At 41.9% G+C, this 14,385-nt stretch overlaps 1 protein-coding gene across 1 annotated transcript; it reads right to left on the bottom strand.

The window, feature by feature from the left end:
- Positions 1–10,754: 10,754 nt before the first annotated feature.
- Positions 10,755–11,180, bottom strand: LOC124262585 (bursicon-like). Its single transcript, XM_046697081.1, has one exon. The coding sequence runs from the start codon at positions 11,178–11,180 to the stop codon at positions 10,755–10,757; it is 426 nt and encodes a 141-aa protein (XP_046553037.1).
- Positions 11,181–14,385: the final 3,205 nt, after the last annotated feature.

Genomic DNA, 14,385 nt, shown 5'->3' with positions numbered 1-14,385 from the left:
CAGGAGTTAGTTCTAGAACATTGTGATGCTATTTTTAAGCAGATAGAGGAAAATGTTGAACAGACTGTGGAATATATAGCATATCTTTATCAAAGTGCAGCAGATCAGTTCAAGAGAACCTATAGAGACCCAGGTACTGGTTCTTTGAATATACATCAGCCACCTTGGTGGGATAATGAGTTAGAGGAGATGAAGCACAAGAAATACTCAGCCCTGAGATCTCATAGGGCTGTTGGGGGTAATATTGGTACATACATATATTACGAAGCGCATTTTAAACTCACATTTCACTTAACGAAAGATCATTACTTTCAAAGTCAAAGAAATAGACTCAGTGAATGAAGAAAAGATCCAAAACAATTTTCGAAAGTGTTAATTCATGTCAGGTGAATCTTTCAGCCACTCCGGGCATATCTGTAGATAAATGGTTTAAACATTTTAATGAACTAATTGCACTTCCTTTGATTATAATATTGAGGATGTGAGGAGTGATGTGGATACTGACACTGATATAGAGGATGAACATTTAGCTGTTCTAAATGATCCTTTTTCATAAGAAGAGGTATTTTGAAGCTTGAAAAATATTAAAAGTAATAAATCACCAGGACCGGATGGATTAGTTGGGGACTTCGTTAAAGCTACTAAGAACTATATATCACCTATATTAACTAGCCTGTTTAACTCATTGTATTACAGTTCAGCTTTTCCATATGTCCTTTGCATAAATCTGGTGATAAAACAGATCCAAATAACTACAGAGGAATTTTATTGATCTATTCATTGTGCAAGATTCTATCCTCAGTAGCTGATAATAGATTGAAACAATGGTGTGATAATAATAATGATACAAATTATAGAGGCACAAGCTGGATTCAGACCTGATTATTCAACAACAGACAATATTTTCCCCCTGTAAGCTATGGTGACTAAATATCTGTCAAAGACAAATGGAAGGTTCTATTGCCTTGTTAGAGTAACATTTTAGAAGTTGAGACGTACAATATAGAACAATTTGTTTATGGATAACAACTTCTTTCTTTCGTGAGTGCGACGTTTCGATACAGATTTTTGCTTCTAAACGTCGCAATCACGAAATAAAGAAGTTGTTATCCATACAAAACTGTTCTAGGTTCTATTGCCTTTTTATTGACTATTCTAAGGAATTCGACTCTATTAATCACAAAGTACTTTGATAAAAAAAGTGTGTGAAGGGACAATTTCTTAAATTTATTATCAACATGTATTCTACCCTCTGTGCTTGTGTGAGAACTGATTCAGGCTTATCACACTATTTCAAATGTAATATTGGTACCCGCCAAGGATGCACTGTGTGTCCATAGATTTTTTATAATGTTCATACACAAACTTGCTCAAATGTTTGGGGAAGAAGGTGGAAGGGCTGTCTTTATATCAACTCATATTCCTGATGTATTTTCTCCATTATTCACTGATGATGTATTAACTGTATTAGATACTGCTTTACAGTTCAAATGGAAATTCATATTGTTGAAAAGTTTTGTGCAGAGAAAGGAATGAAAGTCAATCTGAACAAAACCAAAATTATTGTTTTTAGAAATGGTGGTCCTCTCCGTTCTTATTAGAAGTGGTTTTTCAATTTAGAACAAATAGAAGTTGTGTACATGTACAGTTATCTTTGGATTGTATTCACTCATAAACTGTCATGGATTAAAGCATGTTTAGCAGCTCAAGAAAATAAATCTATATTCTCCATCTTTAATTACAAAAAACATTTTTGATGTATTAATCACAATGACAATTTTAAGATATTTGTCTCCATGATTACACCTATTCTGTGTTATGGATCAGAGATTTGGGGAACACTTATTGCAAACAAATTGAAACTGTACATTTTACGTTCTATAAAACGTTTCTCAAAGTCAGCAAGTATTTAATAGCATGGTGCTTGGAGAGTGTGGCAGACTTTCAGTGCAGTGTCACTATACCTCAAGACTGATGCAGCTTCAACACCATACACGTCCTTATCAAGCCTACCAAATGCTCAAATCTCTTGATGATGATAATCAACCTGGGCTTCACATATAAGACTCATCCTTTTTCAGTTTGGTTTTGGGTTTGCATGGATCGCGCAAGAAATTGGCTGCATTAAAACATTTATATCGAGCTTCAAGCAGCGATTTTATGACTGCTTTCTTCAATATTGGTGTTCCTCACGTGATTCTTCATCTAAATGTAAATACCATTCACAATTTAAATCTTTACTTAATGTTGAACACTACTTGTCCTGTGACCTCCTATAGCTATGTTCCGCAGTAACAACTTTAGACTAGCAGTGGCCGCCACACATATACACTATGATCAACGTCTCTGTCTCCACTGCCACTCTATTGGCCTAAACTATTATCCGCCTCAGTAGGTTGATGCTCTGGGGATATGACTCTAATTAGCACACAAGTCCGTCTTGGGCTCCACACGACTTATTCTGGTCTAGTTACAAGGGGTGGCTCTGAACTCTGAATTTCAGTCCGAACTCCCAGCACTACTGGTTCACAATCATTTATACCATCCATTAACTGACATAGCTGACATTCCTTGCCCGTACCCGGCCTTTCCCCGATTCCATGTTTGGTGTAGGTCCCTGTGGTCAGTTTGTGTCATTCGCCAGGGTTATGTCTCCCCCCCCCCATCGGATTCCGATGGGGGAGGGGTGGCTCATGTCGCCTAATACGGAGACCGATCCGTTATTCTTGGCTCTGATACTATGTTGAAGACGAGCTCCATGTCCTACTTATCTGCTGCAAATATTCTGAAATAAGAAAAAAGTGTTTCACAACCCACCAGACCCACCCTTCTACAACTGAAACCTTTGTGCGTGTAATCACCTGTAACAACATACATGATCTAAACTCATTGAGTACATTCCTCTCTGCTGTATTAAAACTAAGACGTAAACCCACCATTACAATCAACTGACCTTGTATTTCAATCACTATCCTACATCCAGCATGTATGTATTATTCATATTTGCATTATGTTGTATTATCAAATGTGGCAATCACCTGGTCCTCATTGGGTGAGTGAGTGGGTTTAGTTTTATGCCGTTTTCCTTTCAGAAATATTCAATCAATAACAAGGCATGTGACACCAGAAATGGAACGCTTGGCCCACTAGGCTGCCACAGCGCCCCTGTTCCTCGGTAACCAACACGGACAGAGTAACTGGGCATCCTCTGTAAACACCGGTTTATTTATGTGGATCATTTCACCATTATTTTATCTCCTGTATTAAGATATATAACCGTTTACACCAGACATTGCTTTCTATCAGTATCCACAGAAACTAACACGATAATTTCTCTACATCTCTGTCGTGATGCATTGTTCGTTCTTGTTTCCATAAATCTGAAACAAGTGGCCAGGTGGACACGTGGACAACTGTTCTGATTGGCTGATACAACAGGGACTGTGCTTACATGACATCAATGCGCTGAAGCACGTCTCGCTGTTCGGGTGGTGTATCTGGTTATGTGTTCGGCATTACAAGCAGTCTACGAAGTTTGCAGACTCTTCAAAAATATTCTTCTCAAGGCAGGGATGCGTTGTGCGTCTCCACGGCAGTGACAAGACGATGACGCAAGGCAGGGATGCGTTGTGCGTCTCCACGGCAGTGACAAGACGATGACGCATGTGAGGAACGTCCTGTGTTTGGGTGGTATCTTTTGGACAACCGCCTCTCAAGCGATCTTGGTCGGAATTGGTCTGCAGGAAAGGATCCCAAAGGCGAAATATGGTGCTCTGATGAATGTTGAGATGCGAATCCCCAGCTTCTAGGCTTCCTATGGCGATGTGTCGATTGGTGGCACTCAATTGTTTCCTCTTTTCAACTTTTGCCTTTTTATAGTTATCGATACCGCATGCTTTTCCGGTTACTTGCACTCGCATTTTGCTTTGCATAATTTCTTGGTGACATTTTGGCGAATATTTCTTGAAAAGCATCTAAAACAAGGGGAAAAGTTAAAATTGCCGCGTTTTGGCGGTGGAGCTGCTTACAACCACACACAGATGACGTGTTGGAAAGAAATAGTATACTTGTGTTGTTTCTGAAACAGCTGCATGAGTCCAATATGCTCAAAATCACTTATGCGTGTATATTTTTAATTGTAAGAACTGAAATATAATCTTGCGTTTATGGAAATATAAACATAAACGGTGTACACACTTTGGGTAAATTATCTGATCATCGCAGTGTATACACACTTTAGGTAAATTATCTGATTATCACACTGTATACACACTTTGGGTAAATTTTCTGATCATCACAGTGTATACACACTTTGGGTAAATTATCTGATTATCACAGTGTATACACACTTTAGGTAAATTATCTGATTATCACAGACTATGTATACCCAGCTGTAAAATAAATACCTCGTAAGGATGGGAATGCCACACTAACTCGGTGCGCCTAGTAGGCTGCAAGAGTTGTATGCTCCCCAGGGAGTTGAGATTGACAATACGATGTGCCGTTGAGATTGACATCCAGTGAACGAGGGAAAAACAAAGCGCCTTTGAGCAGCTGAGCTGAGCTGGATATCGGCGCTATACAAATGCTAGCATAATAATAATAATAATAATACACACTTTGGGTAAATTATCTGATTATCACAGTGTATACACACTTTGGGTAAATTATCTGATTATCACAGTGTATACACACTTTGGGTAAATTATCTGATCATCACAGTGTACACACACTTTGAGTAAATTATCTGATTATCACAGTGTATACACACGCTTATAATCTAACAGTACGGTCAGTTCCAATTAACACCGACGCAAATTACAATAGTACTTGCAGGAATCGGGCTTAGGTCACATGTGCTAACACGAAAAAATACCAATAGATATTCATCGAACAGAATTGGTCAGTTTTGTGATTTAAACGCAACAAATCTCACCACAACCAAAATATCTGTTTCATGCTGATCTCAGAAAACAATTAATTGATAAATGACAAACCCTTTTGTCCCAGTACGGTTTGATATCGTTTGCTAATGTCAAGTAAATATATTAATGTAGAAAAGAATATGTCCAAGTACATATTTCTGCATGACTGGAACAAGTTCCCAGTGAGTGAGCATGGTTTAAGAGCATTCCATATAGCGGCGCAGACACACGCGGCCATCAAACACCTGAAGACTCGACACTTGGTAATGCAGGTCTTCAAACTGATCAGTGTTGTTTCCCAGAAGGATAGTCCAGTTCGATTCCCCATTCGACTTGTGCTTGTTTCCCAGAAGGATAGTCCAGTTCGATTCCAGACTTCGAGAAGGATAATCCCCACATTCGACTTGTGCTTGTTTCCCAGAAGGAGAGTCCAGTTCGATTCCCCACACGACTTGTGCTTGTTTCCCAGAAGGATATTCCAGTTCGATTCCCCACTCGACTTGTGCTTGTTTCCCAGAAGGATAGTCCAGTTCGATTCCCCACACGACGTGGGCTTGTTTCCCAGAAGGATAGTCCAGTTCGATTCCCCACACGACTTGTGCTTGATTCCCAGTTCGATTCCCCACTCGACTTGTGCTTGTTTCCACGACAGAAGGAGATCTCCACAGTTCGAGACGGATTCCCCACACACGACGTGGGCTTGTTTCCCAGAAGGATAGTCCAGTTCGATTCCCCATTCGACTTGTGCGTTTCCCACACCCAGAAGGATAATCCAGTTCGATTCCCCACACGACGTGGGCGACAGTTCGAGGTTTCCCAGAAGGATATCCCAGTTCGATTCCCCACTCGACATGTGCTTGTTTCCCAGAAGGATAGTACAGTTCGATTCCCCACACGACGTGGGCTTGTTTCCCAGAAGGATAGTCCAGTTCGATTCCCCACTCGACTTGTGCTTGTTTCCCAGAAGGATAGTACAGTTCGATTCCCCACACGACTTGTGCTTGTTTCCCAGAAGGATATTCCAGTTCGATTCCCCACACGACTTGTGCTTGTTTCCCAGAAGGATAGTCCAGTTCGATTCCCCACACGACGTGGGCTTGTTTCCCAGAAGGATAGTCCAGTTCGATTCCCTATACGACATGCACTTGTTTCCCAGAAGGATATCACAGTTCGATTCCCCACTCGACATGTGCTTGTTTCCCAGACTAGTCGACGATTCCCTATGTGCACTTGTTTCCCAGAAGGATAGTTCGATTCCCCACTCGACATGTGCTTGTTTCGGATAGTATTCGATTCCCCACACGACGTGGGCTTGTTTCCCAGAAGGAAAAGCCAGTTCGATTCCCCATTCGACTTGTGCTTGTTTCCCAGAAGGATATCCCAGTTCGATTCCCCACTCGACATGTGCTTGTTTCCAAGAAGGATAGTACAGTTCGATTCCCCACACGACGTGGGCTTGTTTCCCAGAAGGATAGTCCAGTTCGATTCCCCACACGACGTGGGCTTGTTTCCCAGAAGGAAAAGCCAATTCGATTCCCCACTCGACATGTGCTTGTTTCCCAGAAGGATAGTACAGTTCGATTCTCCACACGACGTGGGCTTGTTTCCCAGAAGGAAAAGCCAGTTCGATTCCCCACTCGACATCTGCTTGTTTCCCAGAAGGATATCCCAGTTCGATTCCCCACTCGATGTACGCGTGTTCCTCACTTGACTCACTATCCCTGTACGAGATGAGGCTACAGTGTCACTCACTATCCCCGTACGAAATGAGGCTACAGTGACACTCACTATCCCTGTACGAGATGAGGCTACAGTGATACTCACTATCCCTGAACGAGATGAGGCTACAGTGGTACTCACTATCCCTGTACGAGATGAGGCTACAGTGACACTCACTATCCCTGTACGAGCTGAAGCTACAGTGATACTCACTATCCCTGTACGAGATGAAGCTACAGTGATACTCACTATCCGTGTAAGGAATGAGGCTACAGTGATACTCACTATCCCTGCTAGTGATGAGGACACAGTGACACTCACTATCCCTGTACGAGATGAGGCTACAGTGTCCCTGTACGAGATGACTCACTATCCCTGTACGAGATGAGGCTACAGTGATGAGGCTACAGTGACACTCCACTACTACAGTGACACTCACTCCCCTGTACGAGATGAGGCTACAGTGATACTCACTATCCCTGTACGAGATGAAGCTATAGTGACACTCACTATCCCTGTACGAGATGAGGCTACAGTGACACTCACTATCCCTGTACGAGATGAGGCTACAGTGGTACTCACTATCCCTGTACAAGATGAGGCTACAGACATCAGGAACATATTCCGTTGTCACTGCCAAGTTGTCAGGTAAAATCAAAGCGGAAACCATCGGTAATAGGCTCACATGACGTCATGAGCTTCTGTTCATTAACTAACTGTTTGATCGGCATTCTAAGAGTTGGTAAGTCAAAAATGAAACGCACAACTTTATGTATGACAACTTCTTGTTTATTTAAGCGACGTTTCGATGTAGATTCTTGCATTGTTATCAAGCTGAAAGTGACTACAACAAAAGTTGAGAAGCATATATACATGGTGTGTTATGACAAGCAGCAGATTAACATCAACAACAGGTAATTGAATAACAAGAGCTTAACGTCGCTTAATGCAATAAACAAGACGTAGTCATCCATAAAATTGTACGTTACATTTTTGCTCATTAACTGTCGGGTGTTTCCGTAATAGGCGGAAATACAAGTGTATTTTTTACGTGTTTATTGCGATTTTACAAACGTTTTGTTCAATTTTAATTATGGAAGGTGACTCTTAGATTGCTTTTACGCCAATGAAAATATAATCTTTTGAGTTAGTGTTGTCCTGGCATGTCATCAGACGTCCTAGACGATCCGGCTCACAAACATCAGTGTCTGAGGTTAGCCAATCACCAGACAGACTAGTCACACGTGACAGTGTTTACTTCCCGGTCTCAACAGCTAATTAATGAGCTACTCCCAACTGTGGGCAGAGTAAGTTGCCCCAACTCGTTAAGTGATATACATTAACTTGGGTTCCGCTGTACAAAACAACCTTAAGTCTAAGTTTAAGGTATGGGAGTTTCGGTCACCTAAGCGCTAGCTCTAGTGTTTAGAGACTGCCTTCGATCTGTGCCGGGCTACGTCTATTTCAGGTGATCAGGTGAGATAGATACTAAGAGCATCTCCCCTTCTTTCTAATGTGAGGACCAAGAAGCCTTGATGGTGATGGGTGCAACGCCTGGGAAAGTCTGCTGATTTCAATGAGTTTATGGGGACGACGTGGGATGTTGTGCCAGGCTGACGCTGACAGACGTTGCTGCTGCTCCCCGAACCAGGAAGAAGGTCTACCAAGAGTCTGAAGGAAGGCTGGTGCGTCTCAACGAGAGGCTTGTCAGTGGACAGAAGACACTTCTTCAATTCGTGGATACTGTTAACATCTGCTAAAGCTGAGCTGAAAACAGACATTTGACTGAATTGTGATCAGTGAGTGAGTGTGTTGGGTTTAGGAATGACAAGTGTTTATGGAGCATCAAGCTTGAAAACGGTATAAGTATCTATACCGACACGTCTCTCTTGTACAATAAAGAAGTTGGTCATCCATGAACACTTGTCTTTCCTATTGTTTACAACTTCTCAACAATGCCTCTAAATCAGTTTTGTGTTGAGTTTTACGCTGCTTTCAGCAATATTCCAGCACGACGGGGAACGCCAGAAATGGGCTTCATGACATTGTATCCGTGTTGGGGATCTTAACCGGGCCTTCGGTGTGACGCAATCAAAGGTTTAAAGGTTACCGCACCGCACCGCACCGCACCGCACCGCACCGCACCGCACCGCACCGCACTGTGATCAGAGTATAAAGTGTTTTATACAATAGTGTGATGAAAGAAATCCTGTGTATAATTCAAAATGTTCTGGTAAATACTTTAATATGATAGTTGACATCCTACATGTGTCCAGTGTATCAGCTGTATATAACGTCTCTCTTATGAAGTAATATTATTGAATCGTATGTAAAATGATACCATTTCTGTGCATAAGTGCTAGTGAAATATGTTCCACATTATATCCGAATAAAGATGAGGCGCGGTGGACGAGCTGTCTTTGGCGCCAGTCCAGTGATCCAGCGAGCTTATGGTGCCGGGATCGTGCCGAGATCGAGCCCACCAGTGACCGGGTATAAAAACCTTGAAGTCAGCTTTGTGTGCAGACTCTTTCACTATTGTCACAGCCCCTAGTGTACAGCACACAACTCTGTGCACTTAAAAGAATCCACAAATCCATTGGTAAATGACCAGATGGTGGCCACATGAATACGTGCAAACATGTACACCTAGTTACGGGAACAGCAACGTGCAGTAAAACTTGGACAAAGTACTGTGACTATGTGTCCCAGTCCACTCAGCTGTGAATGGGCACCTCGTTATGATGGGAAAGCCATAGTAACTGAGTGCACCAAGTGGCTGCAAGGGTTGAGAGATCCCCAGGGAGTTGAGATTGATGAAACGATGTGCATTTTGAAATTGACATCCAATGATCGAGGGAAAAACAAAGCGCTTTTGAGCAGCTGATCTGGATATTGGCGCGATACAAATATTAGCATAATAATAATAATAAAAACCATGTCCATTAAATTCGCAATACGTGATTTCTGTTGAATGCTATAAAATGTGTGATTTCCTGTTAGATTTGGTGATTATTATACTGTGTATTGCCTGCTCTGTTTCACTAAACACATTCACTCATCCCGGTATAAGCTGTCTAGCACCTGGGACGTCTGACAATTGTTTCTGGTGTGGGTTTTCTTTTTCAATGACATACCGACCTTCATTCAGTTCCTCCAGATTACACGGGGTCATGTGGTGTCAGCTATATTTGCCATCAGTTCAATCAAGCACTGGACTACCCCACCGCCAAAAGGCATTAATGGGTACAACAAGTATAATGTGTCTGAGTGGGGTATTCGTGCTAGCTATGGCATGGTATCTCAGTGTGCAAGCACTGTACAGCCAGCTTCAGTCTGGGCTGGTACAAGCAGCCTCACATACCCGTCATATGATCAGACCCGTGAAGATCCGGGGTAGAATAGGTCTTCAGCAACCCATGCTTGCCACAAAAGGCAACTATGCTTGTCGTAAGAGGCGACTAACGGGACCGGGTGGTCAGGCTCGCTGACTTGGTTGACACATGTCATCGGTTCCTAATTGCGCAGATCGATGCTCATGCTGTTGATCACTGGATTGTCTGGTCCAGACTCGATTATTTACAGACCGTCGCCATACAGCTGGAATATTGCTGAGTGCGGCGTAAAACTAAACTCACTCACTCACTCATATGAGCGAAATATTTTCAAGTAAGACGTTAAACCTCATTTCACTTCACCTCACCTCCAGGTAAAGCAGAAGGCTGCAGTTTTCACAAAAGCTTTCAGTGGGTTGAACCAGTTAGGGCTTTCATTTCACCTGACTGTACGGGGATCACTCGAACCCTGTCTGCTGCATATATTTCGTTTAATCTGATAATTGTTATGGTGACAAAATACTTTCCTCAATGAACGCAAACACCTCTTTCTGGCAATACCTTCAGCCAAAATTTATGAATCACTGCGAAATGTGTTCGCAAGAATGTGATCGTTCCTGTCTAGTCGATGGGTGCTGTGTCATACACATAGAAACCAAGTCAGTTTTTCATCTAAAACAAGGAACAGAATCACAGTAACGTGTGCGCTTGAATGTTGTATAGAAATGACTATTTCAGGTCCACAAAGACACAAATACTGTACTTACACACGTCTTTAGTAATCATAGGGTTGTTCTGCTTCCGGTTCCGCATCTGCGCACGGTCGACATGCGCACTGCAGTGCAGCCCATTGTCTCCATCGTAGTCTACCTCCTGGCCGTGACGGGCACGTGAACTCAATGTAGCGGAACCTCCTCACGTGGGGCTTACAGCACGTGCAGTGTTCCACCATCTGCATGGCCTGGCTGCTGTATCTCCATTCCGGAACGTTACGGGAGTGACAGGTGCCCCGACACGACACCATCACCACGGACTTTGGGGCACATCCGGGAAATCGAATCGTGGCCCTGCGGAGTTGTTGCCGACATGTTTCCTGTGCAGAGTGCTGTTGATGCCTGTTTGCTCCACTCTCCGGCAGCATGACATCAGAAGACGTGACGTGCAGCAGGCATACAACGACTAAACTCTGTACCAGCACCATAGTTCTGCCTCTCAACTCAACATCTCCGCAATACACCTTTATATATTTACCTGTTGACGGACGTCTTTATAAAGCGCTTTCAGTTGTCTGTTTATAACACGTGTCGTAATTGTCACACGGGTGTCTGGTGGCCCTGGCATGAATTACGTTCTGCACAGCAGGATCTGGGGCGGTGTGTTGTCAATACAGACGCTTAATATGGCTAGTTGGGAGCTTCCCCCGTTTTCCAAAATGGCTATCATATGAATTATTTTCTGTATTTGTTTTACGTTCATAAATACCGTGAAAAGGAACTCGCCGTCTTCACTGGCCATGGAATGTCCATACCGTCATACTGGAATATAGTCAACTCCGAGGGCCTAGTCAAGCAATCTACCGTCTATATAGCGGCGGATGACTTTGGGCCAGACAAACAAGTGACTGACCTGAATATGTATCTACACCGTACTGGGACATGGTGCGTGCATCCACCCTGTCACCCAGCTCGTCAAGCTGTTGAAGTTAATGTCCAATTCTAAAGTGTGGGGTATTGTGAAATGTTCTGAATTTGAAAGAATTCACTTAAGATTTTGCAGGCGTATTTTGCAGATCAATGCCAAATCATCAACAGTTGCTGTGCACGGCGAACCTGGGAGGTACCCGTTATATATAAATAGGTATATCCGTGTGTTACGTCATTGGTGTAAGTTATTACACAGTGAAAACTGTATACAGAGGGTCGTTTATTTTATGTTTAAATGGTCTAAATAATGGTTATAAATCATGGTTACGTAGTGTCAAAATGTTTTGTATGAACTTGGTTTTGTGCATGTTCGGGAATTTCCAGTTGTAAATGTCGATAATTCTTGTAAAGTTGTTAAGCAGCGTCTCTTTGATATCTATATTTAGTAATGGGGATCTGACTTAGAGTCAAATGGTAAATTATTTCTTTACGAAAAAGATTTAAAAGAAAATTTTCGTTTTAAATTGTATTTGGTTCTAGTTAGAAGTCCTATTGATAGCAAATTAATCACGCAGATGCGAACACCTAATCATTGCCTTATGATGGAAATTGATAGCCTAGTAATATCATATATTCCAAGGGAAGACCTTATTTGAGATTATTGCAATAGCCAGGGTAAAATCTTTCATGAGTATCATTTTATCTTGATTTGTCCTAAATATTTACAGTTTAGACAGTTATATATTATAAGCTTCTGTTGGGTTAGACCAAGTGTTATAAGTTTATGTCACTGTTTAGGTATTCCAATAAATCTGCCTTGCGAAACTTAGCTAAATACATTAAACTCTCTAATGATGTAAGAACAATACATTGTCCAGCCTCCATAAATTGACTGTAATTATATCTTATGTCCTTGGCAGACCTGTACACCATGTGTTCTGGGGACGAGGAACACATGTCTTTAAGTCCAAAAATATCTTCTTTTGTTTTTGTTCTAAAACGCTTATTCGCGGGTCATCAAATGGACTTTTGTTCATTCTCTCACTCACCTACTAAAGCAGTCACCCACCAACTCACTCACCCAGTCACCCACTCGCCAAATCACCCACTCTCCCACTCACCAATCCACCCAACAACGCACACACCAAACCACACGCCAGCGCCACACCATAACACACACCATAACACACACACAAACGCACACACCTAACACAGAAAAACACACACACACACACACACACACAACACGCACCAAGACACCCCTTCCTCCAACACACAAACACACATTCATTCTCTCACTCACTCAGTGAACCGTCTCCTGCTATTTCACCTCTAATCACTCTCTAGGTTCCTGGTGTTCTCGTCACTACGGCGTCCTAACCTTTGTCACATTTCTACGAAAAAAAGGGAACAGTTTCAGTTTGGAGCACTTTAATTGACAGGTCATTATCGCCAACTATGTCTGCCAAGGACTGTCCGTTAACATGTCCGTAGCTGTCAGCTAGTTTCCTGTCCTCGCCGTAATGTGACAGGGCGACAAGCTCTCTGTTCGTCAACCTTTACTCGCAATACAATACTGTCCCCGCACATGAAATCAATACAGGCACGTTTAGAACAATATGACACTCATGGGTTTAACATCCCTTTTACATCTTGAACCATGTTTTTGGCAATGTGATTACCAGCCTTGCATGCCGAATGTAGTGCCGTAACATCCCACTAACGTTCTAACAAATGACATTCAATTCATGGTTTATATACTACCCATCACATGTTGAGACTCGCTTAAATCAATCACTATAAGTTATTTATGTGGTTACAACAAAAATGAATTTCTCCACTAACTTGGGGTGAACATCTGCAAACCTCATGCAGATTAATTGCACAAGGATCATACATCAAATTACTTAAAAGCATGTGCAAATATCGTGCATGTGAACAGCTGCGTTGTGGTGTAAAGTTTTGATAAAACAATCGCCATTTTTCACCGAGTTTTATTATTTATTGAACACATGAGAATAAACTTTTCAACGTCACGAATTTGTTTTACAATACATCAGCTCATGTATAAACAGTGCCTTTAAACTGTATGGATTATTTTACAAAATCTAGTTCAGAACAGTTGACTGAAATAAGTGGCTACATTTACACAAGTGAGTCTAAACTTTTGATGGGGAGTATATATTGCTTAAACTGAACAACAAACAACATTTCTAGATATCTGAGAGCTATACAAAACGTGACCTGTTAGAAACAATTGTTTAAAATAATAGAAATGCATGTACTTTCTTTTCAATTACCCATGTAGCTATATTCCAATTACCCATAAGTCCCCTGGCCTTTGTGAAGTCTATAGCAATGGACGAAAAGTTGATCAGACTGTTAAAACAGCACAGAGATATTTAGAAAAAATACCACTTGTCCATAGGCATCATTCGTTCACTAGCTACACTGTTATAAGTTGCAATATTTTTGTTACTTCTCGCAAATACCGACTTTTTTAGACTGTGAAATATGTACAGAAGGCCTCTTGATCACGTGTCATATGAACAGCGGCCAGCGTAACGGGAATGTGTAGACGCACCTTACAAAACTGTAACAAAGTATCACAGCAAAATAACTCGGTTTCCGCAATGCGGAAACCTGGTAGAAAGTGGACTGAAACTTAAGTTTCCACCTAGAATCCAGTGAGTTTCCGTTCTTTTACATTGAGTTTCCGCAATAACGGAAACTTACAATTACCCACTTTCCAAGGGTTTCCGC

Source organism: Haliotis rubra, unplaced genomic scaffold (genome assembly GCF_003918875.1).
Source record: "Haliotis rubra isolate DU_JTF1 unplaced genomic scaffold, ASM391887v1 Scf846, whole genome shotgun sequence".
In the NCBI taxonomy this organism is placed as follows: domain Eukaryota; kingdom Metazoa; phylum Mollusca; class Gastropoda; order Lepetellida; family Haliotidae; genus Haliotis; species Haliotis rubra.
This window is presented reverse-complemented; position numbering and strand designations above follow the sequence as displayed.